The sequence below is a fragment of the Varanus komodoensis genome, unplaced genomic scaffold (assembly GCF_004798865.1).
Source record: "Varanus komodoensis strain SLA01 unplaced genomic scaffold, ASM479886v1 scaffold3, whole genome shotgun sequence".
NCBI classification, from domain to species: Eukaryota; Metazoa; Chordata; class Lepidosauria; order Squamata; family Varanidae; genus Varanus; species Varanus komodoensis.
Genome location: NW_025335761.1, coordinates 35,029,840 through 35,055,527, shown reverse-complemented (window position 1 = coordinate 35,055,527; position 25,688 = coordinate 35,029,840). Strand labels below are relative to the sequence as shown.

The window sequence follows — 25,688 nt, the reverse complement described above, 5'->3', positions numbered from 1 at the left end:
TTTTTGTATGTTACTTCTGTCCGTAAAATTCTAATTAGTCTATTAGTGTTTATTGCAAGCCCGGTTCTACCACTACACAGAGTGAAGCAGTTGCCTCAGGTGAGAGAATTGGAGTAGTATGGAAGGAGTTGTTCCCTCTGTTAAGACAGAGCTGTGATGTGCAGGCAGTCTGCACTGCATCCCCTAAGCCAGAGGTATAGAACTGTTTTAGGATGGGGAGCTTCTCCCACAAAGTACTTTGCAGGTTTTGATATGCATGGACAGTATCTCTCCACCCTTGTCTAGTTTGCCTTCCTCTGTCCTGGAAGAGGCATGGGATTCTTTGCCTTTCCCAGCACAGAAAAAGGGATTTAACTAGAACTGAAAGGAGCAGACACCACTCCTGGCACTAGCTGAATCTCCCTTTCTGTGTGGCACACATCATTCCTATTGTCCTTGTGGAGCTGCTTGGAAAGCACTGGAATGAGCAGCTGTTCTTCCCAGTACAGACTAAGCCTCTGGCTTTGCATGCTATGCATTGTCCCCCTACTCAGCCAGTGTTGGGAAGCGTGGCTACCCATGCAACCACCAATCAAGTTATCTGCTGCCCACATCCTGCTATTATCTCTTTTATTCTTCTTTTATTGGCCATGTACCTAAATCCTTACAGCATGCATCATCCACCACTTGTCTGGCCGTGGGAAGAGGAGGCTCATCCAGCAAGGACCAAGTGCCTGGCCACCCACATTCCCACTGTTATCTTCAATCTGAGATGAAAGTTAACAGCAGTAGTTTCTCAAGGGGATGAGGCTTGGAGACTCAGTCCTACCGCTTGGAGGAACCCAAGAAAGCTTTATGGATTAGATGGAGGCTCTTGTTCCATCATAAGTGTTGATCTAAGAGTCACCTGCCAGAACAGTCAGCTTTTTAAAGAAGAATGGTGTGTCAGTGGGGAAAAAATGACTTGGACTAGCTCTGATTTAATGTGTCGTATAAACTTGAAAAACCCAAAATAACCACATTTAAACAAAAGATTCACCTGGATCCCAGCCCAACATCAGTGATCACTCTTAAATGCCACTCCAGAATTAATTTAAAATTGAAGTGATTTCTCAGAATATTGGCTGTCTGTATTTAAATTGTTGTACTGTTATATATATATAATGCTGTATATAGATCAGGAGTCCCCAGTGTAGTACCAGCAGGCCAAATGTATGGAATGCATACAATTTTCCAGCAATTATACATAGACTTCAACAAAAGCAGACCAAATATTCAAGTAAGTATGTACTTGAAATTGATGTCTATATGTCACCTGTCTATATATCAAAAGTGTTGTAAGGTCCTCAGTCCAGTGTTTTCCTTTCAGTTTAGTAACTTGAGTCTTTCAGCTAGCAAGAGTGTAGAAAATTCATTTTCCCTTCCATTTGTTAATTTCTCTGAAACAGATAAATAAATTAAAAGGATATGTACATCAATGAGTGCTAAAGACTATTCCAATACTGCTTGTATCTAATGTTCGTCCATCGTTTTCGAATAGGACCTTGACATCTAACGAGTTGTGGGCCATCCACGGTGTGTCCGCAGGTGGCTGGTAAGGCCGATACAGGCACGGAATGTTCTGCCACATGTCAGGCAGACATGGGTGGGCACCACTGTTGCAGCATTTGCCACTCTGGCTTTAGGGAGTGCTCGCTTCCCTTGTGCTGTGGTTGTCCTTCTAGCTTCAGATGTTTGACAGCCTTGGTGGATCAGTGTGTGTCCTGTCGATTGATCTTGTGCCAGGGTCTCCCAGGAGGTGGTGTCAATATCCAGGGACTTGAGAGAGGCTTTCAGCATGTCTTTGTATTGCTTCTTTTGTCCCCCATGCAATTGCTTTCCTTGAGACAGCTCACCGTAGAAGAGCTGTTTGGGGATGTGATCGTCTGGCATCGTTGCAACATGGCCTGCCCAGTGTGTCTGGGCTTTCATCAGCAGGGTGTGTACTGACAGCAGGCTTGCTCTGGAGAGGACTTTTGTGTCTGGCACCTTGTCCTGCCACCGGATCCTCAGAAGTCTGTGGAGGCAAGTTGTGTGGAAGTGGTTCAGTTGCCTAGCATGCCTCCTGTATACAGTCCAAGCCTCACTGGCATACATCAGGGTAGTTAGCCCTACTGCTCGGTGGATGCTAAACTTTGTAGCAAGGCTTATTTCACAGCGGTCCCACACTTTAGTCAGCAGTCCGCCAAATGCAGAGCTTGCCTTAGTGATTCTGCAGTTGACCTCAATGTCAATTGTCACTGCACAGGAGAGGGTGCTGCCAAGGTATGTACATTGGTCCACTGCTTGCAGCTTTTGTCCCTTCACTATGATGGTGGGCTGTTGGTGTTGGGCTTTCAGAGCTGGCTGGTGCATCACTTTGGTTTTCTTTGTGTTGATGAGGAGGCCGAAGTTGTCGCATGCTGCTGCAAATTTGTCCATGCTGGCTTGCATTTCCTACTCAGATCCAGCATTCAGGGCACAGTCGTCAGCTAAAAGGAGGTCTCGTAGCACAGTCTCCTTTATCTTGGTGACAGCCTGGAGTCTTCGCAGGTTGAACAGTTTCCCATCGGTCCTGTATTTCAGGCTGACTCCCAAGAAACTGTTCTGAAAGGCGTCTGACAGCGTGGCTGAAAACATTATGCTGAATAGGGTCGGTACCAGCACGCACCCTTGTTTGACGCTATTTGTGACGGGAAAGGCCTCTGAAGCTTCTCTGTCATCCAAAACACGAGCTGTCATGCCATCGTGGAACTGATGTACCATCAGGATGAAACTGTCAGGGCACCCAAACTTCGACATGATGCGCCACAGACCTTCACGACTGACAGTGTCAAAATCCTTGGTGAGATCCACGAAGATGGTATACAGTTCACGATTCTGCTCTTGACTTGTATCTACATGACAGATGCCAAAGTGTTGATCTGCTATTTTGTGGTAGTGCCTATAGTACTTTTTCAGATTCCCCAATGTGCCCTTGATCCAATTAGGATGGAGACCCTTGAAATAGATGGTCAACATTCATAGCAGTTGCACAGTGATGTGAGAATATTGTGCATAATGGCTAAAATAACCTAGAATTGCTAGGGCTACCTAGAATTGTTGTTTCAATTTTTTTTAATGCTGGAAACCTCACAGGACAGTGTGTATGTGTGGGAGTGAGGGAGATTTATCCTGGCTGTTGTATACATACATGGATGTGTGATGCAGCTTCCCAATGTTTTTAATGATTTAAATCAACTGATGTGAACCAACATTCCTCCTTCGATCAATCACCAGCCACAGACTGTTTTCCTTACAACCTTCTTTATTTCTTCCAAGTACAAATGACTCAGAATGGATCTGTGAATACGAACAGAGTGGTTTGTTGAACTCAATCTAGTGTTTACCTCCAGGAACTCTCCTTATGAAGATGCACGTGTCTCATCCCCTCAGGAGGGGCTCACTAAAGGCGAGCATGCCCCCCCCCCCACATGCTGTTCATTCAATTGGGCTTCCCATCTCTGCTGATGCCTTGTCACATGGTCAAGTGCAGGGGGTAGGCTGGTCTGAATCTGAGAATTCCTTCTCCTCAGGGGTCCTTCCCAATGGCTATACATCTTGGCCATTCCCAGGAATTGTCTGGCTGTGAGATAATGTCCTCCTTCTGCATCTCAGAATCTTGACCTTGCCGATCCTCCCCAATCTCACTGAAATGTGCTTCACTTTCTGATTCAAAACCATTGTCTGGAATGCAGCCCACAGTCCCTGAGAAGGATTTCCCCAACCTAGCCATCTTTCTTATTGCCAGCATTAACCACAGCAGTCTCATGTACATGCCAGAGCCTTGCTCCTTCTCGAGACTCTTTCACATTGCAACCATGTTCTTGGCTAACTGGATTTTCTCTTGATGACTCTGTCATTGCACTAATATGTCATCCTCATGTTGAAGAGATCAGAAACATGTGTCTGATATTTTAAATGAAATTAACATTGAGATTGCATTGTGTATAATTCTCTGTTGAAATGAGAGCCTGACAGGGCTGATGTAGTCATCTGAAATTTATTATCTCTCTGCTGTCCTTTCTAGATTTACTGCTTCCATCACCCATTCTTTGATATTCTTGCTGTGAATCCTGTGATACTTTTCCCTTGTGCCCTTCATGCCCGGAGGAAGAAGGGGAAAACATATCTGGGTAGTTGCCATTGTGTTCCTATCATTCACATTGCCTTCTTTCTGTGCCTGTTTTCCCTTTGCCTCAGGTCTAGGCATGTTTTCACTGGGCTGTTCTGCCATTTCTCTAGTAGGGGTTTGGGTGGCTTTTTACCTGTAGCAGCAAGCCATCCTGCTGTTAACATGTCGTGATGAACCATGACAGTCACCCATCCTGAATATTCTCAGTGGTAGCCAGCATGTGCCATAACCTGCCATGCCAGTTTTTGCCAGCAGCCACATGAACTGGCCCACTACCAGGCTTTCATCTACTTATGCTGGGATGTTACATTTGTACCAACTCCTTGCTTGGCCAATGAATTACCCTCTGTGTGAGAAGCCAAGGATAAGACTAAGGACAAACAAGACCAGAGGAGGGCATTATGATTTCCCAGTTTCTTCTCCCAGGATGTCAGATTGGTGGACTAGGTGTGAAGTTCTTCTGCCCAAAACCTGTAAACATTACAATTAATCTAGCAGGCCCCAGAAACCACTGTGAAGTTCAAAGGCCCCATTTTTGTAAGCAATTATTACAGCTGAACTCTGGTGTCCATATATAGGGATTGCACTGCTCATGAGCTGCATGTCAAACTATTTATTGTTACAAAATCCAAAATAGTGGACTTTGCCAGCTTTAGCCTGTATCTAGCCATTTCTGTGTATGAGCATATCCATTGCTTCATACATTGTCTGCAAGTCACCACTGAGAAAAGGGGGATCCAATGTGTCTAAAACAAGGGTGGGGGGAATGCGGCTAAGGCAACCAGGGCATGACCTCCCACTAGGAGATTAAAGATGCTGGTGCTACTTTCCTTTTGTCCATGTTATGCAATGTATTTATGATACGTTTTGTTGTCAGGACAATATGAGAAACCAAGGCAGTTTTGGGGGTATTGGTTTGTTTCCTCATGAACCTAAGTCTGCATCAGTTTGTCCATTCATAGATCTTGCTGGGTTTTGTTCAGTAGTTTTTCTACAGCAAAGGGGTGAGTTGTTTAGAAGGGTGCATAGGTCTCACTGTGCAAGGCTGCCATCAGAGACAGGCATAGTTGGGCACTTACCAAGGCCTGGACCCCAAGAGGAGGCCCACTGCTGACTCTGGGCCCTTATATTCCACTTGGTTATTGTCAGTTCACTTGCCCATTCGTAAGTGAGTAAATAATGAACAATACAAATGAGCGGTAATTTCTGCATATCTTTTCTTCTATTCCCATTGCTCTCTCTTCCCCCAGGTGGCACATCGGGCCCAGAAGCAGAAGCAAAGGAATGAGTAATAGTAATAGTTAATGAGAAGGAGGATGTGGCCGTACTCTGGAAAGGAGGTCCACTGAGAGACCTAGCTTAAGCACCCCTCTTCACAACCAAAAGAAAAAGAAAAAAAGAAAAAAAGACACCCACCTGCGCACACGCACACACCCTGGAAAGAACTCTGAGTGTGCTCAACCCTCTAGTATCTCCAGCTGACAGGTCTCTGGTAGCAGGGCCAAAACAAATATGTGGATTTAAATTTTGGAGGGATGCAACCACGTAGGGTGGACAGCACTAGATGGGATACACCCAAGTCTAACTCTCTGTAAGACAACTTTCTATAATAGTGAATAATCCATAGATGACTTTTAGTTTGCTTTCCTTAACTGTGCTAGGCAAAAGAGTGGGAGAATTATAAATGTAACAAACTGGCTAACACCAAGGCTAACATGTTGCATTAGCACATTAAAACTACTAGGGGCATGAGTCTTTTCTAGATGTTCAAGGCATGCATGGTGGGAAAGAAACCCTATAAGCCTGAGTGTTGGGCCCACATTGAGTGAGAGGGAGAATACCACCAGAAGTGCTGCAGGCACATAATGGAAATATCATAGCCTCGTTTAAGGATGAGATTTTTTACAGGTCTATACAATATTCAGTATATCAGAAGTCTAATGTAGAGTATTTGGCACAAAACTGGCCCTATATCATTTAATATAGTTGTTACCAGTGAATCATCAGTGCCATCTTTCTTTAGGAATACACTGAAAGTGACATATAGTCTCCTACACCCTTTAAGCAGATCAGGACAGAAGGTTTTCTAATGAAAATCTTTATTATGTTAAAACTCTCCAGCTAGGCTTTGTGATACAAAAGAGGACTATTGCAGAAGAAAGTAGCAAAAGACAAAAGCAAAGTTTGAATACTGGCCAATTAGGCAAATGTGGCTTAGTGATATGAAGTTGATTCTAAGCTAAATACTTCTCCCTTCCAAACCCAAAAGATCTGGCTCCACCTTCAAGGTAGATCATGCTGCTTATGGGCCAATTGCCTGGAACATCTGACATTTCTTATTTGGTTCACCCTCTGAACTTGATGCTGTATAATTAGACTACTGATGTTAGATCTGCCCCCACCCATCTCTTTTGCTCCCCAGAACCTCCCTTCATCCTGAACTTGAACTGTCTGGTTCTTAGCAACTGGCTGGTTTATCTCTGGGTCCTAGCAGTTCAACTGGAAATTTCAACACTGCTTCCTCCACTTCCATTTCTGAATCAGAATCTGGGTCAACAACCTTTGGAGGCTATATTATAGGAGACGTGATATTGCTCCTAACCCTAGCCCAATCCCTGCACATATAAAAGTTTAAATAACATATATACATTTGCCAACATACAATTAAGGCAATTTGAAATAAAATGTCTAACAGAACAGTAGCATATCATGTATTTAGGCAGATACATCCAAAAATGTTATAGCAAAGGTGGTCTGATCAGCAGGGCTGTGATGAAAAGTAGGTGGGGTGCCTGTGGCTTAGCAGGCCACACCAAAAGTGGCAGAGGGTGACATGTAACGTGCATGCTGCAGGTTGCCCTTTCTGTAGTATAGCACTTAAAAGAAATAATTGGTGGAAGAAGGTAAGTTGGTGAAGTGACTCGAGCATTTGAACTCCAGAGCTTTGAGCAAAATGAAGCTTCTGGATCTATCAGTCCAATGAACCATACCAGGTACTGAATTCTGTGCCTGCATAAAGTGATCAGAGCATCTTACCACTCAAATCCCTTCTCTTTCCTCTTGGGATAGGATTATTCATTCTCTGCTTGTCATTTTATAATCTTCTGTTTGTGGTTGTGTCACTTCCCAGCTCTTAGTTCTCAGAGTGTTGGCTGATTAAAGCTTTCCGCTCACTCAAGGACTCCTGCTGTTATTCTGAACATGCTAAGGCTTGTGCTGGAGTAGAGGCTCCGGCTGTTTTCTCTTTGTTGTAATCCTTCACGTGATGTAGGAGTGCAAGAGTCAGCAACATGTTCTGGAAGAGTGCATCCTATGCCTGGCAGCCTTGCTCTGAATGCTACCCTGTGTTGGGGGAGGGGGGATTGAAAATAAATTGAAGGGAACATGGGGTAGTGGGGGAAAAGAGAGAAGGAAGCTCTGCCATTTGTTCATTTTAATTTAGCCGTTCAGCCCTGAGTTTTAGAAGTCTTGGTGTTCCCCATCAGGACAGTGACATACAGTGGCAGGTTACAGATGTACAGATAGTCAGGAGACTGTTGGCCTCTCTGTCCCAAGTAGTGCCCCTTTGGCAAGTTTCCACATAATGCATTTGTACTTTTACTGTGTATTGTTATAACACTTTAAATTATCATGTCTACTTATAAGTAGACTCTATTCAATTTTGTACTAACAATACAAATCTGTTTTCTCAGCCAACAAAATATTGTCCCATTTGAAAGACATCCATTAGCAAGATTCATATTGAGACTATTTGCACCATGGGCTAATTAGCCGAGGCCTTTGCAGTGTGTGCCATTTGTCATTTCGAATGTGAGCTGCAGCAGGCCACAACCTACCATACCTTAATCAACCCACAGTAGACTGCGGTGACTATACAAATTGGGTTGTTGGGTCAACAGCTTGAATAAAATCATGATTCTTCTGTCAAGAAGCTTCTTAATTAGCAGTAGTGACTTAGTCTGAGCCAGGGTTCTCTGTTTTTTGGCCTAGAGCTTAGCACAAAATGGAGAACTTATTTCATGTTTCCTGCTATAGGAGGAATTTTGCAACTACCTTTCATCAATTCTGATACTTTGGTTATAAATATTTGCCCTCCTAGAAGGAAGTAATAGCATCAGTTGTCCTGCCTGGTTTTGGCATAACCTGGTTATGGGCAATGTACACAGATGGGCGATTTATTTTTTTGTCCAAACCCACATAAGAATGGACCTTGTTTGTCAAACCTATCTGTATTACAAGGTAGGTTCATGGGTCCAGCTATGAGCTAAGTGTCAGAGGAGAACAAGCCATCTAGACCTGCTATACTGAGGAACTGAGGCTGAGGAACCGGGCTGGGTTCCTGATTTTGAACATGAAACATGTAGTCATGAGCCTCTTTGACCTAAACAAGTACCCTTACAGAATACTTTCTCCTAAGTTCAATTCACCAGAAGCATAAGGAGCAGAAAAGTCTCTACCTTCAAGTCAAGGGGCTGGTCCTTTAAAGGAGCTCCACCTCCTCAGGCAGGGAGATGAAGCTTAGGAGGAATAAATTGGATGGATGGATACATGAGGCCTCAGTCCATCTTTGGCCTTTGTTAGAGTTGTTTTTCTGCTTTCCATAGAGACTTTTTGCCTCATGCACTCTTGTTATACTGTGAAATTGATATGGGCAGTCCCATATGTGTGGAGACTAGAAACAAGAGGAAGTACATGAGGCACTTTGCTTTTGGCCAGCAGAGTTTCTAAAAGATTTCAGAGTAATAGGGGGATCTGGACTGGTTTTTTTAATCTATCTAGCCCTGTGCACTAATAGGTGAAATTTTTATAATAAAAACACCATACATTTCCACTATGTCTTCTTCCAAATGAAGCTGACCATATAAAGCCTACTCAGACAATCTTATTGCTCAAGGGCAGGGGAATGTGAAGTAGTACATTCTTCAATTAGACTCACAAGGATGGGCAGCTTGTGACCCTTCAGATGTTTTTGCTTACAAATCCCATCACTGATGGCCACACTAACCCTATACAGGTCCTACCATTGGCTGCACAGGTTAAGGCTTATAAGAATTAAGGCTAGACATCTGGAGGACTACATATTGCTTACCCTGGAGAGATATGAATATTAAAAATTCATTGAGCAGCTAACAAAATTCAAATAACCAGTGTTGGTCCTTAATGTCATCCAAGGTTCATTGATGCACAACCTGTAAATATGATCCAAAAGCATAACCAAAGCTTTGAACCAGACTTTCTCATGGGACTCACACTTGGTATGATGTTTCCATTGCAAGTGGACTAGAGATGAAAATGTGCCTCAGTCTGTACACAATGGTTTCCCTTACCAAGTCATGCTCATCAGGTGCCCATTTAAGAATAGTAATTGCCCTCCACTATATTCTAGTTAACATGCAAAAGTTTTCCTCATGAGCAGCTCTATCTTTAGTTATAGCAAATTATAAACTATAAACATATCAAACTCTCTTAAAATACTGTTGCATGGGCCCTACTTCCATAATTTTCATAGAACTATCAGGTTTAATTTCCTTACAGAGAATCGGAGATTTAATGTGTTCTGCAGTATCCGCTTTATTTGCAAAATGCAGACATACAAGCAAAGCACATGAATAGCAGGCAGACACCCTTGCAAGGCAGATGATCTCTCCAGAGAAAAACGTTGGACAGCTTCTTCTCCCAAGCTGTATTTGCAGTTTAACCTAAATTCAGCTAGAAACTATGACTGGATTTGTATGTTCACAGAGGGAAAATAAGCCACAGTGTCTTATTTGCTCTCCCTCGCCATGCCAGTTGCAATATGTAATGCTTAAGTACCTTTGCAGGGTGTGAGTTGTCATGAATTCTGCACCTGGCAAGGGCTGGTGGCTGGGGTAGTTTTGCAGCCATCCAGAAACCATGGAGACTTCCATGGACAAGCCATGGCCTTCAGGGTGGCTTGTAAATCGCCACAGCCATTCTCCCTTGCCGGGTTCAGATGTCATGATAACCTGTGTTGAGAGTAATTTTGGTAATTAGGCATCTGTGATCATGCAGATGCTCCTCACTTGATCAAATGCTAACAGTTCAATGGCAGTCAAGTTGCCTGTACTTTCTTTACTAGAGGCCAGTTCTACAGTTGTTAATGTGATTATTTTCAGAAACGCTGTCTAAATCTTTGTACTGAAGTAAGTGGCCAAAGACTGACTCATGCACTGTCCCAGAAGCCGAACAGTAGAGAGCATGATGAGCTGCCAGACAGTGTCTATAAACAACTGGCAAGGCCAGGAATGGCAGCATCTTTCTCTCATTAGAGTATTTTCTGGGAACAGTGCAAATGCTGTTTCAGACCTGGGCTCCTGGCCATTAGGACAGCCCAGTGACTTTTGAGTGGTAGTTGCCCCTGTTTATGAGGATTGCTTAAAAGGGGGCTGTCAAAACTCTAACAAATTCTTTCTTGACAGGGAATGGTAAATTTCAGCTGGGCCTTAAGGTCAAGACTGTCTTTGCTTTTCTTTTCTTAAGCAAGAGGCTAATCGTTTATATGTGTAAACACTCTTTGGTTCCCCTGGATGCATTCCTCCCTGCCTTTGTTCCTGGCCATTAGGTTTGCAGGCAACACAAAGGCTGCAGTCTCTATAGCTACACAGAGGAGAAGGCTGTTTAAATTGTATTCATTTCAATTTGAATTGGATATCCAATGCTTGAAATAGCTGTGTGAATCTCAGCCACAAAAGGGTCATCCTGGTTGGACTTAATTTTTTGACGTTATGCATGGACTTCTGGCAATTTTTGAATTTTGTTTTAATTAAGTCATAGACAGAATATTGTAAAATGGAGAGAATTTTATATTCAACAATAGCTCTGGTTTTGTGGTATTTAACAGCAGAGGATGTCATCTGAAAAATTAGCATGTGCACTTTGTTAATTTCTATGTTCTGCTCTACATCTCTCTCTCTGTCTTATCACAGAATAGTAGAGTTGGAAGGGGCCAGAAGGCCATTGGGCCCAATCCCTTGCTCAGTGCAATACTCCCACTTTAACTGTCCGTCTCAGATGGCTGTCTAGTTGCATCTTGGATGCCTCCAGTGTGGAAAAGCCCAGAACCTCCCTAGGTAATTGGTTCGATTGTCATACTGCTCTAACAGTCAGAATTTTTTTCTTGATATCTAGCCGAAATCTGGATTGCTGTAACTTGAGTCCATTGTTCCACATCTTGCATTCTGGGATGACCCAGAAAAGATCCTGTCCTTCTTTGTAGAGTGCTACAAAGTGACTTTCAAGTACTTGTAGAGTGCTATCCTATCTCCCCTCAGTCAGTCTTTTCTTTTAGAGGTTAAACCTGCCCAGTTCTTTCAATCTCTCATTGTAGGGCTTTGTTTCCAGTCCCCAGGTCATCCCTGTTGCCCTCCTCTGAACCATTTGCAGCTTGCCTGCATCTTTGTTAACAGGACTAGACACAGTACTACAGATGTGGCCTAATGAGTGCTGAGTAAAGGGGAACTAGTATTTCACAGGATTTGGAAGTGATACTTCTATTAATGGAGCCCCAAATAGCATTTACCCTTTTTGCAGCTGCATCACATTGTTAACTCACATTCAACTTGTGGTTACAACAATTCCAAAATCCTTCTCGCTTGCAGTAGTGTTGAGCCAAGTATTCCCCCTCTTGTAACAATGCATTTGGATTCTTTTTCCTAGGTGCAGAACTTGGCATTTGCCCCTACTGAATTTCAGTCTGTTGTTTTCATCCTAGCGCTCCAAACTATCAAGATCACCTTGAATCTTATTTCTGTCTTCCAGGGTATTAGCTATCCCACCCAGTTTTATGTCATCTGCAAATCTGATAATCATTTCATGTATTTCCATGTCCAAGTCATTAATAAATGTTGAAGAGCATTGGGCCCAGAACTTAAACCTGCAGCACCTCACTTGTTACCTCTCCCCAGTTTGAGAAGTGCCATCAATGAGCACTTTTTGAGTTCAATTCTGTAACCAACCATGGATCCACCTGGTCATTGTTCCATCTAATCCACTTTTAGCTAGTTTGCTAATCAAGATATCATAGGGCATTTTGCCAAAAGCTTTACTAAAGTCAAGATAGATTATGTCCAGAGCATTCCCACAGTCTACTGGGGAGGTTACCCAATCAAAAAACGAAATCAGATTACTCAGGCAGGATTTGTTCTTAAGAAAGCCATTTTGGCTTCTAGCTTCTCTTTTCAAAGTGTATGCAAACTGACTACTTTATAATCTGCTCCAGCCTTTTCCCAGGGATTGCTGTTGGACTAATTGGTCAGTAGTTCCCATGTTCTTCTTTTTTTCCTTTCTTGAAGATAAGGATAACATTTGCCCTTCTCCAGTCATCTGGCACATCCCCTGTCCTCAATGATTTCTCAAAGATAATAGTGATTCTGAGAGTTCTTCCATCAGTCCCTTTATGGCTCTAGGATAGAGTTTATTGGGCCCTGGAGATGTGAGCTCATTCAATTGGACAGTCATCTAAATGGGATGGTATAACTTAGTGTACTGCAATAGCAAGGGCTAAGACCTGACGGGCTTCTGACCCTTTCTACCTCTACTATTAAATGGTTGTGTGAACCTAATTAGATGATCCTTGATCATTTGCCTATCAATCTTGAACTGCCATCCTGTGCCATCAGCTTGTACTTGATCAGGAAGGTCATAGATCTTTGGGAGAAGACTGATCCAAAGTAGGAAATGAACACTTCTGGCTTTTCTCTGTCATTGTTATCATTTTTCCATCCACATTGAATAGCTGAAGCCACATTTCTTTCCTCTGTCTTTTACTTTGGACATATCTGAAGAAGGGTTTTGTTGTTGTTGTTGTTTTAAGCATCCCTCACTAGCTTCAGTTCATTCCTAGCTTTATCCTTCCTGATGTCTCCCCTGCAATTCTGTCCTGCAGCTTGTATTTTTCCTTTGTAGCCTGGCCTTCCTTCATATACATGTCCTTTTTGTGGCATTTTGTGAAGCCACATGTGCTTCTTCTGTTGTCTTACTCTTCTTCCTTGTTGGAATTGTTTATAACTGTGCCTTTAGAATTTCCTTTTTTTAAAATTCCTACCCTTCTTGGACTCCTTTTCTCATTAGAGTCATTTGCCATGAGACTTTATTTATCATTGTTCTGAGTTTATTAAAATTGGCTTTCTTGAAATCCAGAGTACATGTTTGGCTACATTTGGCTTTTGCTTTCTTTAGAATTAAGAATTCAAGTTATGGCATGGTCACTTTCTGCCAGAGTTTCTGTAGCTGCCACTTTGTCTACTAGGTCTTCCTTTTTGGTTCATATTAAGTCAAGGATAACCATTCCTGTTGTTCCTTCCTCCAGTTTCTGTTGTTGAGAAAGTGTTAGGAATCTCATGGAGAGGCCATGTTTGGCAGACTTTGTCTCTCAACAGATATTGAGGAAAATGAAGTCCCACATAATGATGACATTATGCCTCCTTAAAACACTGGCAATTTGCTTTTCAAAAGTTTCATCCTTATCTTTTCCTTGACTGAGTGGTTGGTAATAGACTCCAACCACTGTGTTCCCTTTATCCCTTGCTCCATTTATTTATGCATTTGATTTATAAAACCACATCCAATAGTTCCAGTTGGGACTCATATTAATCCAGATGCTCTAGATGGTGCTACTAAGTGCATCCTCCTGCATTTTTCTGCAGAGATATGTATCTTTGACATATAGTGTGACTCCACCTCCCTTTCAGTTCTGTCTATTCTTCTTGAACAGGTCATATCAGTGGATTGTTGAACTCTAGTCATGGGAGTCATCCCACCAAGTTTCAGTTAAACCTTTCTGGTCATATTTATCCTCATGTATTAACAGTTCCAAGTTCATGGTGTTTGTTTCCCATATTCCAGGCATTACTATATTGATTAGTATATTATATAGCAGTATATATAATTATATATTAGTATATATATATAAATCACATTGAAGACCATGTGATTTATGCTCTAGCTTTTTTCCTGCATTTTTGGAAGACTATTATTGGTTACTCCTCCCTCTGTTTTGGTGCATAAACCTTTGTCTGTTGTTGTGTCCAGATATATTTCTTCCCTGTAGGATTCAGTTAAAAGCTCTCCTAACACACTTCTTCACACCCCTCCCCTGCCACTGCTACTGATTTTCAGTAATAATTGCATCACACAATTTGGATTCCATTTTTTTTGTATATGTATATGAATTGCTTCTACCATGCCATGGCCTTTTAATGAATTATGTGTGGTAACACCGATACAATGACAATAACTATTAGCTTGTTTCCTGCACAAAATACTCCTAAATACTAATAAATCTAGGAACCATAGCTCCTGTAAAACTAAGAGATTAATAATTACTGGAAAAATTCCCAGTCATTTGACATTATTTCTTAAACTGATTTTAGCTGTGTTCCACAGATAGAACACAGATGATCAAGCTCTCCATGGACTGCCTCCCACTTTCTTTCCCCTTAGTCCTCTAGCTGGTATCCCAGAGGGCTTGGTGGCTAAAGCTGTTCTGTCTTCTCTCCCCACTGATCATAAGACTTTTTTCCCACTGCAGCTTTTGCAGTCTCCTAGTTTGATAGTCAGTGACAGCCCTTCCAAAATGGCCAAGTAGCTTATAAGAGGGGCTGTCATTGCTTTGCCACTCCCTTTTAAAAGAATTTTAAGTGCAAGAAATATGCACTTTTTTCATAGCTTTTTAAAAAAATATAGTCAGGTTTGTGCAAGAGCAGAGGTACAAAAGGGGAAGCCTTCCCTAGGTAACATCCTGTCAAAGAGCAGCAGGCATCAACTATGCACATCTCCTTTTTTTACACCGCTCTCTCTTTGACAGCTCTCAAAATGTAAGCTGCCAAAAGAAAGTAAACGCACAGGCAATGTTTGCTCATGAAACTTGGTTACTGCCTCTAGTTTGCATTTTTATTTTGGTTGGACCTGACTCTGTCCTTACACTTTCCACCCTTTCTTAAGATTCCAGGTGCTTAAGGATTTGAAAAGGCATGAGCTGCCATATTTTCAGGAGCATAAGCTTTCAGAGCTGTCAAAGTTCAGACTTCCTTTTAAAACAGGGGTTTTGAAAGTTGATAGATATTTGCATGTGGGTATGCAAAACTAAACCAGACTAGCTCTGGTACCAACTCTGAGTAGCTCTGCCCAAATCTTCACTTTAAAAGGAAGCCTGAATAAAGGGGATACCATGCACTTTCAATTTTCCCAAATACCTAGAGTCTAGGTAAATTGTTGCTTGCTAGTATGATCATCAGAATGAGTTGGCAAAGCTAAACAATATAGATAGAAAGTAAGAACATATCTTTCTCCTCCTGCTATCCTAAGGTGATTTCAGAGCCACATGTGAGTAATCTAAAACATTCAGGTGAAGTTAACTTATTTAACTAACTGTACAACACACACACACTAACAATAGGAAGCCAGAGGCAGTTCCTTTTCCCTTCATTGTACACATGTAGTTACATGAACATGTATCTACCTTAGATATTGCAGTAGACCCAGGATTGTCTTATAAAGTGTGAAGTGGCCCTTACAATGGCTGAGTTCACATGTCACAGCAAGCACACCTGTGCGGTTTCCACACTTCTTTTTTATTTTTTTATTTTTTTTGCACTGTGCTAATTCTCCTTCCTTCCAGCACCCTTTCCTCTCTCAGTCCTCAAAGCAATATCCCAGGAGACACTGTGGAGGGGAATGGGGCTCCTCACTTTAACAGCCACGATCATGAGCTGAGTTTGGTTTGCTGCAGCCGTCAAGCAGTCTGAAATGCAACAGAGAGGACAAGAAGCTGATCAGGCACTCAGAGGGGACCTCTCCAGCAGGGGGGCTGCCTGCTCCATGCTCAGGCAAAAGCACAGTGGGCTGGGGGGAGAAGTTCAGCTGGGCAGTGCTGTGGAAAGGAGCTGTGCCGCCTTCCACATGAAGGAAGTCCCTCAGGCAGGGGTGAGAATCTCAGTGGTAGCAGTGCCCACCTGGGGACAGCAAGCCTCAGCAGATTCTCCTTTTGCCCCTTCACACACTGCAGAGGGAAGCGCCTGGTGTGTGTGAACAAGTGAGAGGGATGAGAAAGGAGGAGTTATGCTAAATTGATTCTCCCTCTGCCCCCCTCCCCCGCTCACATGGGTGTCATAGGGAAAGTCCCTCTAGTCTAGTGCATATGAACAGGAGAGGCAAGAATCAGAGAAATATTTCTATGTGTGGTCTCATGAAGTCCTAGAAGTGAGGTTTAAGTACATGATGACAACTACTATCAAGTATCCTAAATTAATCCAGCATCTAAGTTCACATGGTATGATATTAGGAAATAAGTTGCAGTCTGATCCATAAATACTATAAATGTTAGCACAATCCATGAGTATGTGGCTGTGTATTTATTTAGGCTGTAAGAAAAGCTTATGAGCTATTACACTCTGTAATATATTGTTTAAACTGAAAGCTTTTAAAACGTTGAACTGGGCCTGACCTGATTTTGTTAAAGAACAGCTCTGGACTGTTACAGACAACTATGCACTGGTTCAGGGCTTACTTAGTCTTCAGGATACTGGCACAGGATCAGGAATGTCTCTCAGTCTTATACCCTTCACACTGAGACCTTGAATCCAGTGTCCCTCTCTACAAGGAAGTGTAGGTATGAGCCCAAGATATACTCCTAAATTAATTTTAAAAATCCCAAAAGAACAATAGTGACTAAATAGGCCCCAGGTGTAAAATTATTTATCCATCAGCTGTAAATCTGAGCTTCTCATTCAGTCCTTGCCACCCTTTAGGTTTAAATAACAACCCAATAAAATGGGGCTTCAAATGATTCAGAAGACAGTTCTTTACTTGAGAGGAGTCATAATTGCATCTGCTTCAGAGATTTTCTTCTGCTGGGTGGGGGAGATGTCTTCTAATACTTTCTTCCGCTAGAACACTTAAAAAAATCAACAGCTTCTAAATTGCTTCTTCCCAGTAAGTTCAAATTATTGCTAAATAATTTCACAGAACATAGCGCCTGAATTTTCTCTGGGGACAAATTCCATAGCAGCAATTGTGTAAGTCAGGTTCAGCTGATGTGCACAAGCAAAGTACTTTGTAGCATCTTATATGCTATCAGATCAACTGTAGCCATGGTTATGCTATAATTAACCTGTTAGTCTTTAAAAGTGCCACAAAATGTTAAGTCTTCAAGCCACTTTCTCATCCAGAATGCTGTGAAAATTCTTGTTGCTAAGCCACAGAACAAGCAGTGCCTTTCAAAGAGGAAGAAACTGTGGTCATTAAGCATAACCTAGGAAAAAAGTCCCAACATCATTACTGGTAGGTGTGACAAGGCAATGATGGCATTGGCCCCCATGAAGCGTGACCAGGCTGACCAGCAAAGCATGCCCAGTGGGACTAACGACTGTCAGTGGCTCCTGCCTGTGCCAGAAGTACTTTAGCACACTTGAATGGTGTGCACCTCTCCACCTGTGACTTTTAATATGCAGTGGGTCCTTTTCATGCCACACCCACTCACAAGCCACTGCTGCAAATGAGCAAGCAACAACTCCACAACACCAGGAAGGAAGCTGCTTATGAATTAAAAACATAGTTTGTTGGTTACCTGACTGGATTATAAAACAGAATTGACTCTTGATGGTTTTGGAAGCATGAGGGCCCCAGTGGGTTATAATTAGTGGTACTTTTCTTCTTAGAATTTACAGCTGAAGCTGATGTGCTGTAATTGGGCACATAGACACACTATGGTGTGATTTGGGTGCAAAGTTAATGAACTGTAGCTTCCAATATTTGCAGAAGAATTTGAGTGTGCTGACTTTCAAATTAGCCGGTGGAGGAAGCACAGGAATTTCAGATTCAAAAACTGTACCTCAGGACCAGTCTATGCAAAGTAACAAATAATTTAATCATCAAATTCAGCATGGATGAAAGAATATGTCTTTCAAAAACCAGCAAAAATATATTGTCTGCTTTCTCAAAATGACTTCTTACATATTTTAATTTCATGTTTATCTTGTGCAATGACCTCTCTATAAGGGATCTTTGACTTGTAGCATAGTTATGCTTTGGCAAGTTTTAGTGGGTAACTTCAGAGGTCTGAATTTGGCTATGCTGGCAACCATCCTTCCTGGCAGATGGTTGCCAGATTTTGTGGTAAACCACTATCGAGTGGTAAAAATGTCTAATTTAGTTTGTTTTATAGCAAATACTGCTATGCTATCAAGTTCAGTGGTGAGGCAAAGTCCATAATATGAATGAGGAGGAGGGACACAAATATGTCCCTCTTCTAGCACTTCTAGTAAAATTTGAAGAATGCACTGCTGAAGTCCAACACTGGAACTTAAGGAGCTCTTCTTAAACTGGGAATTGGCCTAACCAAACTGCCTTCAAATTATACCTGAGCTTGGAAGTGCACTCATCACACATTATGCTAATGAGTCATGTTTTCCTTAGGGCTACATTTATGAAAAATGAGCTCTGTGAGTTTGCCACACCAGTAAATTGTGCACAGTGCTGATCTATTGAAAACTGTGGTGACACAGGAATATAGAAGAACTGTGTTTGATCAGAGCATGGGCTATCTAGTCCTGCATTCTGTCCCCAGAGCGGCCAACCATGTATCTGTGGGAAGTTATAAGCCCATTTGTTCCTTGGATCCCTGGTTTGTAAAGTTGTTCTTGTTCTGTTTTTGTTTTAAAAGATGACAACGTACATGAATACATAAATGTTTGTGTACCAATTAAAAAATAAAGTTGGGCAGTCAATGTGAAGTATGGATGAAAGGGGTAAGACTGATGATTGAAGTAGCACTGCTTTAATTTTATACCTCTGAAGAAAGTAACACAGTGACTGAGAAACAGAGTAGCCATTAACTGAGTCATGGAGTGGTTAGCAGGAGGAATGTGGAAAGGAGGAAAAGATTGAAGAGAGAAGAAGAGTTGAAGAAGAAGAAGGGTTGAAGAGAGAAGGCTACCTTCTATCTCATACTTCCAGTAGTTTTATGGGACAGGGGTTCATAGGGCAAGGTGAAGCCAGAAAAAAGTGAACTAGTGAACTTGTAGTTACGAATAAGCAGGCGTAATAGGTTGATGAATATTAACTCACACACCTCGAATAGACAATGGATTAATTATAATGCACATGTGATGTATGTAGATGTATGTAGTGGGATGAGATGGGAGATATGAAGTAGGCGGATAGAAGGACTGTAACCTCCTAGTACCTTACCCAGTGAGGGAAAGTGGGAGGACTGTGGTGGACGGATTGAGGGTTAAAAGAGGATGTTTTGTGTGTTTGTACTTTGGAGAGATTCTGACAGAGCGGGCTCTTCCTGTCTATTGCAATAAATGAAGGCATCACCTCACTCTGATGGCAGTCTTGGTTATTTAACTTGAGGAGAAGTATTTTTGCAGCTTTTTGCATAACACCTCCATATACCACCATATCTCATTTCAGCAGGGGTGATGGATAAATAGATCCATCCAGGAAGCACATAGCTTGTCACAATATGTGCAGTCTGTCTCTGCTCACTCTTTTTTCTTGTCTTTTCAGCTGTATGTGATCCTCCATGCCAGAACAAAGGATCCTGCAGTCGTCCCCAGCTTTGCATTTGTCGTTCAGGCTTCAGAGGCTCCAGATGTGAAGAGGTGGTTCCAGAACAAGAGTATCATCCTCCTAGCTTTGCAGCAGGTCTACAGCCCCCAGCAAGCTCCCTTCTGAAAAGAATGGGCAATGCAGCGAGAGAAGGCCCACGAAATGGAAGACAGCAACCAACTGTTCAGAAGCAACCAGATAGGTAGGTAACTCCAGTTAAATGCAAAAGCTGTTGCTTCCTTTTGCAAAACACTAGTGTTAAGAAGTGGAAGGATAAGAGATAGGGTAAAATATCTCAGTTAAATAGATTAAAGGCCATAATTCTGCTGCAGCACAGATGTGGAGGACAAGAAGATGACAAGAAGCTACACATAAACTAGGAAGAAACTTGGACCAAAATTTTCTTCTCCACCCAATGTGCCTATCCAGGCAATAGAAGCTTTGTCCGCTTTCCATTGCTTGGATAAGTATTCCTGGGTCAGGAAATCTTGTTGGAATCTTCTTGAACTTCCATGTATTTTTAAACAACTCCTTCTCTCAGAATCACTTGGAAGAGAAAGGGAGCAAACAGTCATAAAATGGCAGCATAATATGCCTTTCTGCCATATGTACAAATGCATTTTGCAGCAAACTATTAGGCACCGAATCAAAGTTGTGGGCCATGGGATTTTTCTAGATGATGCAAACCCCACTTAGGGTTGTTTATGAGTTCTTTAGATGACATTGTTTTGCTTTTGTGTCTAAAGAGAACTTTTGCTGAGCTTTTAAGAGTTCTTTTTTTAGCTATTGAATTACTAGAGTATTTTTCTATTACTTTAATAACTGGCAAATAAAAATCATAGAAACACATAATGATAGAGTTGGAAGGAGCCATGAAGACCATCGGGTCCAACCCCCTGCTGTTGCAGGACACCAAGTTGCACCATCCCACTCAGATGGCTGTCCAGTTTCTTTTTGAATGTCTCTAGAGTCACCACCTCTCTAGGCAGCTGGTTCCACTGTAGTATTGCTCTGACAGTGGGGAAGCTTTTCCTGATGCCCAGCCTGAATGTGGGTTGTTGCAACTTGAACTGATTATTCCGTGTCCTACACTCTGGCATCAGCAAGAAGAGATCTTGATCTTCCTCTTTGTGGCAGCCTTTGAGGTGCTTATAGAGGTGCCCCTCCCCCACAGGTGTTCTCTTCCCAAGGCTGAACATGCCCAGTTCTCTCAGTCTCTCCTCATAGGGCAGTATTTCCAAACCCTGGATCATCTTTGTTGCCCTCCTCTGGGCCCTTTCTAATTTACCTGCATCTTTTAAAAATCTTGGTGCCCAGAACTGGACACAGTATTCCATATGAGGATTAACTAGTATAAAACTACTACTTTTTGTGATTTTGAAGTAATATTTCTGTTGATGCATCCCAGAAGAGCATTTGGCCTTTTGGAGGCTGCTTCATGTTGTTGGCTCATGTTTAGCCTATTGTCCACAATTACTCCAAGATCTTTCTCTTTTTCAATTCTGCTGAGCCACATATTCCCCATCTTGTATCGGTGCATTTGGTTTCTTTTTCCTAGGTGGAGGACTTGGCACTTGTCCAAATTGAAATGTCTGTGACAAAAGCATATTTGCAATCTGAATAAAGCTGATGTATTAATTATGTTTACATTTATCTAATTCAAAAATATGGGTTTTAAGGGCTCATAATTTGTAGGATGATTCCTTTTCAATGCCTTATTACATCACTACTTAGAAAGGAATTCTTCTCCCTCCATGATTAAAGGCTACTATTCTCCCCTCAGTTAAGTTGCCTAAATCCCATTGAAGTCAGTGGGATTTAAACAGTTTGTGTGCACAGTTGCAGTCAAAGTCTTTAATGACAGGTGATATGTGAGCCAGTGGGTAAAACCTGTGAAAGTACAGACAGACTGTGAGCTCTGTCTTGTTCTAGGATGAAAATGCTTTTAGATTTTAACACCAGATTTCATTTTTGTTTCTTTATTTTCCTTTTCGTGGCGTATTTTTCTCCCAGATCAGGGATGGCAGGATAGTAAGGCAGTCTGATATCTTAATACGACGTGACTTCTTAGGCAGCTAGACAGTGAGAAGGCCATACACATTCAGCTATTGAATATGCTGTCCAGACAGTCAGACACAGTGATTAGCAAAGAGCCTTTACTTGGCACATCGAGTGTCCAGCTGCTCCCTGCCGTGTAAGTCTCTCTGGCTCTGTTCCAAGGAAATGCAAGTCCACTAGCAACAGAATATTTCTTGTCGTCATCCCCCCAATGTTTATTCCAATATGAATGTTTCAAAATATCATCTTACCCAGCTACTTGATATGAACCTTTGACACTTCTTCTGTTTTACCTTTTTCTGCTTGTGGTTTAGGAAAGGTTTATGATGCTTTTCTTGGCCAAGGTATGCCCAAAAGCTACAATCAATTCATCACAGCATTGTCTCTTTCATTTAAAAGGATTTTATGGGTGACTCTTCCTGGTGACTGATTTCACAAACATACATATTCTGGGGGTATTTTGCGTGTGGTATTGATAAATATTCTACACACATTCAGGAAATTACTGTTGGTTAAATTCTGATTAAGTGCTGCTAAAGCACTAGCTTTAATTTATGCTGGTCTTTCTCTCATACATATATGAAGTATATTATAGTTGGACTTCAGGTTTTGTCTGGGAGAACTTGAATATATTTTAGGGGACTTTGACACAAGTTTAAAAAGAAATTGGTTGCTGCTTGTTTAAAAATAGATTATGAAGATATAACTTTTTATTTCATTATGTTTTATTTTGCTCTCTAAGGAGAGTAAAGTGGTACAAATGTCCACCTCCAACCTTTCATGCCTCATTTTACTTATAACAAATACATATTCAGTTATTTGTTATCATTTTTATGTTACTATATGGAGGGTGGCAAAGTTAATGACTGGGACTGACCCTGAAGGCACATTGGGTAAAAACTGGCATTCAAGAGCAGTTCCATTGCAGGAAAGTAATATTCATGCTACTTGTGTGGGCTAGTTTTCATTTTTAATTGCTTATTAGTGTCAAGGGATTGGTTCAGTGTTTAAAGTCTTGTTTTGTTTTGTACTGAATATATACATGCAAAGGTGATTCTTGCCACAGCCATTTACATTGTTAAACAGTGGTGGAAACTGATACATTTTCAGTGGTTTGGGAGAGTATTTCAAAGAGGCATAGCAAAGCCTTAGGTTGCCTTTCAAACTGTCTAAACAAGCTAGACTGAAATACACCCTTCTCATGGGAGATTGGACCAGTCTTCTAACCACTTCCTATCTTAACTGGCCAGGCTTGTGGTGAGACCTTTAAACAGTAGTACTACATTGGTGCCTTCACTGTAAATCTCTGCAAAAATTACTTTCTCACCTTACCTGTGTGACTACTAAAAGGGATAGAGCTTACCAAGCATATCCCTCCAAGACTTTCCATATGTTGCTACTCTTTTCTGTTAGTTCCAGAGTGGCATTCAGCCTAATGCTCTGAGATCTAAGAAACAATGAGTGCCCATTTGCTCTCCTGCTGCCCTATGGCAGACTTCAGCTGTTCACTTAAGCAACTGGTGAGCTGAAGAGAGAAACTTCATTCATCACAGAGTCCATGGAATTGGAGTTCAGCAGCATTTCCCAGAATCTTGGATTGGTGCTGTCAGGTTCATCTGTTGGTTATTCCTTCTGATGTGGTGAATGCTTGGCTCCAGATCTGCTCATAACAGGCACCAGCTGAGGAGCAGAATTCCTGGCAGGTGCCAAGGAGAGATGGAGTTGAGCATTTTTTGGAGAAAGTTATGAGCCAGCCATGCTCTAATTTTGTAGCTGATAGACTTCATGGGCACCTATCTTACTTTGCTTTTAAAGCCTTTCCTAGTTAGTTTGAAAAATCTGATAGAAACATGATTATTTGCCTGTAAACATATATAGGGTCAGAGATGTACCCTACTGGTTGCTGATAACAGTATAATATTGTCATAGAGCTTCTGAGCTCCAGTCCCTCTGGATGAGGATGCATCTGCACTAGAAAATTGCAGTGGTAGAACTAAGGTGGGGGAAAAAAGAAAATCTATCTGGCTATGCATAATTGAGGTTGGTGTTATATTCTTTCAGAAATACAGCAAAACTCAAAGGTGATATAATTGTATCATGTGAAAACATTATTAGTAACTAGACTATTTTTCTGTCTAGCTCAGTTGTTGTTGTTGTTGTTGTTTTTACTCTGGCTGGGAGCAGATCTAAGGCAAATGGTCTTTCTTTTACTGCTCAAGAGCTATTTGACTGGAAATGACAAGGTTCAACATGTGGCTGGCAAAACTAACACTGTCAATCAAAGAAGAGAATACTGGGCTACATGAACCAATCATTTGAAGAGGGTATGTAGCTTGTTACAAGCATAATCAACAAAGATAAGGAGGTAGTAATAGAAAATAATAAAGCAAAACTTATACTAAACTTTGCATTGTTGTCTCTATTATAAATTCAACCTGAGGCACTATGAATTACATGTGTTTATTTTATTTTAAAAATTCTCTTAAAATTGAATATGAAGTCTGCCCAAAAGCCTCTAAAATGTGAAGAGATTTGCTTAGACTTCTTAGTGGGAATACCTCATGACTGGAAACTGAATTTGTGTTGCTGCACGCTAATGCTTTTCATAGACACACCTGATCAGGCAATGTGATTATGCCCATACATGTTTTTCCATTGTAGTAAAGTTCTCATTCACCATCTAGAGATGATTAGAGGTCAGGCATGGGTTGGGGCAGGGAAGAGGAGTCCAGAAAATATAAATGAGAGCATGCCATTGTTTCTTTCCTTAATTTACACGTACTGGTAGCATGCTTTGCTTTTTGCAAATGTGCCCCTGCTCCATGTTCTTCTGATCAAGCCACCACCTCCAGTTCCTGAAAAAGAAACAGACACTTCTTTCCCTCCTTTCTTAAGCCCCAAACTGTTATTGGAGCTCCACCTCCTGAATTTAGTTCTTGTGCTAAAATGTGTTTCAATACTGCAAGAGGCTCAAATGTTAGTTTCTTAGACTTGCTTGTAAAAGCGGCCTATAAAGCAAACAGTGACAGTAATGCCTTCTGGTCCAAATGTTGTCCTTAATCCTTTTGCTAATGAGCAACTGGGAAGCTGCAGTTAGACTTGCTAACAGAGCATAATCACCAGGTGGCTTATTCCTTGTATTCTTGCAATGCCAAATTTTGTGGAGAGAATGCTATGTGGCTCAGCAGCACAGCCCTAATGGTTCATAAGGCAAGAATGGGGTCAATAGCACATTAGAGGGAACAAGGGAAAACCTAATTAGAGTAGAACAGATCCAAAGGCCACCCCCTCTCAAGCTTTCAAATAGCATAAGAAATTCTCTTCTGGTGATTGTCATTTTAAATCAGAATGTTTGCAGTTGCCCTAACTCTGAAAAATGTTTCAGATTCTCTGGAGATTTCTCAGCATCCCTGTATTGTACAAAACAAAATGAAACAACCCCACAAGTTATTTCCTAATTATTAAGAAAATCAGAATAACAACAGTAAAGATTTCCTGTATTATTGTTTTAAAAGGATGAGTGTTGCTTAAAGTTCTGGTTTGCAAGTGGGTATGCATGATTGTTTAAAATTAATTTAGATTTTAGCACTATGAAGTTTGATACCTAATGGAATAAACCCTGAATTTGTTGCCACATAGACATGAGACCACATAGACATGGAGCTGGGCTTCTTAGAAGCCAAACCCACTACATCTCAACAGCATAAGGAAAGCTGTAGTGGCTCAGGTCAAAGGTCCAGTATCCTATTCCTACAGTGGCACATGAGAAATGTACATCCTGGGCAAGGGTGCAACAGCACCCTGTTGCTAATGTTTCACAGCAACTGCTATTGAGTGTTGAGTTATATAGCAATCCTGACTAGAAGCCATTGATATTCTCATCGTC

The 25,688-nt window shown here is 41.6% G+C and overlaps 1 protein-coding gene across 3 annotated transcripts in view; it reads left to right on the top strand.

Moving 5' to 3' along the window:
- LTBP2 (latent transforming growth factor beta binding protein 2) overlaps positions 1–25,688 on the top strand; it is a 161,807-nt gene that overhangs the window by 19,097 nt on the left and 117,022 nt on the right. For all 3 annotated transcript variants that reach the window (XM_044435931.1, XM_044435932.1, XM_044435930.1), the window contains exon 3: positions 19,703–19,946. In XM_044435931.1, the coding sequence (XP_044291866.1) occupies positions 19,703–19,946 (244 nt within the window). The remainder of the gene's footprint in view (positions 1–19,702; positions 19,947–25,688) is intronic.